The following is a 2614-nucleotide window of genomic DNA, read 5'->3' as shown; positions in this document are numbered from 1 at the left end:
AAAATTCTTTTCCTGAAGGATTCTAATCAGACTTTAATTCTTTAATTAAGAGAATCCTGACCAATCTTACATTTAGCAAACTTATTATAGGAACACAGATTTAAAGTTGCTATGTGTCTTTAAAAGCATACAATCTCATGAAAAAATATATGAAACTATATCCCAGAAAGAGTGTAAAATATTCTTGATGGCATAAATTATATGATGATTTAAGATACACCCTATGCACCTAAATTAAATTATTTTTCCCCCGGGGAAGCAATTTTTTTTATCATTGTCAAGTTTATTTTCATATTTTACTTGTGTCTTCCTTTTATCTTTCTTTTTTGTTAGGCAATTATTCAAATAAATATAAAACTATCATTTAAATCTCTCACATAAAGCATAAAGTACAGCAGATTCTTAATAAAGGATAAGAAAAATAAACACAAAAACTATCAAGTTCACCTTTATAAAAACAAATACTTTATGAATTATTTAATATAAGACAATAAATACAACTTATCACTCTTTTCTACTTAACTTGATTCCAGAAGCAATTTGTAACTGGTAAATTCTCAAACTTATTCTTTAATTAAGTCATCCCTTCCTTCACTGTTTTGTTTGTTTGTTTGTTTGTTTTTCTTCTAGGATTTTCCAGTGTGTGATTGTGCTGATATTTGGAATAAATGTCAGGAAAAAATCATACCAAAGTGACTGAATTTATCTTGCTAGGATTAACAGACTCCCCTGAACTTCAAGTTATGCTTTTTATATTATTTTTGGTGATTTACACTTTCACAATGATGGGAAATGCAGGGATGATTACATTAATCAAAATAGATTCTCAACTCCACACACCTATGTATTTTTTTCTCACTAATTTGTCCTTGGCTGATATTTTTTATTCTTCAGCTACCACTCCAAAGATGTTAGTTGATTTATTGTCTGAAAGAAAAATCATCTCTTTTGCTGGGTGCTTTTTGCAGATGTATGTCTTCATTGCACTAATAACTACTGAATGTATCCTCTTTGGACTGATGGCTTATGATCGCTATGTGGCCATCTGTAATCCACTGCTTTATCCAGCAACCATGTCAAGGGCAGTCTGCCTGAAGATGGCCTTTGGGGCTTTCACAGCAGGATTCTTGAACTCCATTATTCATACTAGTTACATAAGTAGTTTATCCTACTGTGGCTCTAATGTTATCCATCACTTTTTCTGTGACAGTCCCCCAATTCTCAAACTCTCTTGCTCTGACACTCAAATGAATGAAACTATTATTTTCATTTGTGCTGGGATAAACATGTTGGGAACACTTTTGATCATCCTTACTTCTTATATCTATATCCTTTTCTCTATTTTACGCTTGAATTCAGTTGAAGGGAGGCGCAAAGCTTTCTCAACTTGTGCTTCTCATCTTACAGCTATTGCTATATTTTATGGAACTGAGATTGTTACTTATTTGTGTCCAAGTTCAAGTTACTCCCCAACTCAAGGAAAAGTTATATCTGTATTTTACACAGTGGTTATCCCCATGTTGAACCCTTTAATCTACAGCTTGAGAAATGAGGAAGTGAAGAGAGCTTTAAAGAGTGCTCTTACTAGGAAAAGGATCCCAACCCTTATATGACATTTTTTAGGATAATAAACTTAAATTAAAATTCAAATATGTAATTCTTTCAACTTCTAATTACTGACATTAGCTGAGGTAGCCTTAGTGTGTCTTTTGTTTGTCCATTTTACTTTACATGACAATAGAAGTTCTAATTATAATAATTATGGAGAACAGAGTGGCAATGAAAGCCACAACAGTAAAACAAGTAAATAAACAAACAAATTAATAAATTGAAAAATGATTAAAATTAAATTTAATGAAGGAATTCAATGGAGGCATGAGAAACTTATATTTCTAATATCAGTTGAAATCCCGGGTAATAACCCTAAGAAGACAATAGGAGAATGTTTAAAATATGGAATCAATGTTTTGTTTTGTGAATTTTTTGGAGGGGGAGGAGTGTTGGAGGTGGAAGAGGGGATGAGAACACTGCAACAAGTTAGTCATTGTTTTATTCATATTAGTTAAGAAAGTGCTTTATAATGCATTTAATACCGAACAAAACGAGAACTATGGGAACTCTCAGATCTGTTTTAATGAGAGGTTATTAGACATCTATAAATGACTGAATTATTTCTGAATTTTATCTCTCCAAATGTAATCAAGAAGAGATCTTTGGCTAAACTCACGGCAGTTTGCCTGCTTCTACCCCTAAAGACCAAATACTTTTACTTATCCTGACTGGCTCATCCTGAGGCCTCCAGGGAGCTAGCCTGGACTTAGCATTTTAGCATAATTATCAAAGAGTGATATTAAAACAAAGATAGAAATGAAATTAGGAATGCAGAGTCAAAGTCTTTCAATTTATCATCATGATATTCTTCATCATCAAACATTACATAACTTGTCATCATACCTTTGAAAACAGTAATGTCATTTTGGGTAAAATACCCTGCAAGTGATGTATTATAAAAAAGATATACCTGTTCAATATTTTATGTAGGCATGAAAATAAAGAAAAAAATGATAGCAGTAATTAATATAAAATATACAAAAATAGTTGAATAGAAAATAAC

At 31.6% G+C, this 2614-nt stretch overlaps 1 protein-coding gene across 1 annotated transcript; it reads left to right on the top strand.

Moving 5' to 3' along the window:
• Positions 1-354: 354 nt before the first annotated feature.
• Positions 355-1784, top strand: LOC116420423 (olfactory receptor 5F1-like). Its single transcript, XM_031945300.1, has one exon. It carries the CDS (start codon positions 669-671, stop codon positions 1611-1613), a length of 945 nt encoding a protein of 314 aa, XP_031801160.1. The 5' UTR covers positions 355-668; the 3' UTR covers positions 1614-1784.
• Positions 1785-2614: the final 830 nt, after the last annotated feature.

This window comes from Sarcophilus harrisii, unplaced genomic scaffold (genome assembly GCF_902635505.1).
Source record: "Sarcophilus harrisii unplaced genomic scaffold, mSarHar1.11, whole genome shotgun sequence".
Taxonomy (NCBI): Eukaryota; Metazoa; Chordata; class Mammalia; order Dasyuromorphia; family Dasyuridae; genus Sarcophilus; species Sarcophilus harrisii.
This window is presented reverse-complemented; position numbering and strand designations above follow the sequence as displayed.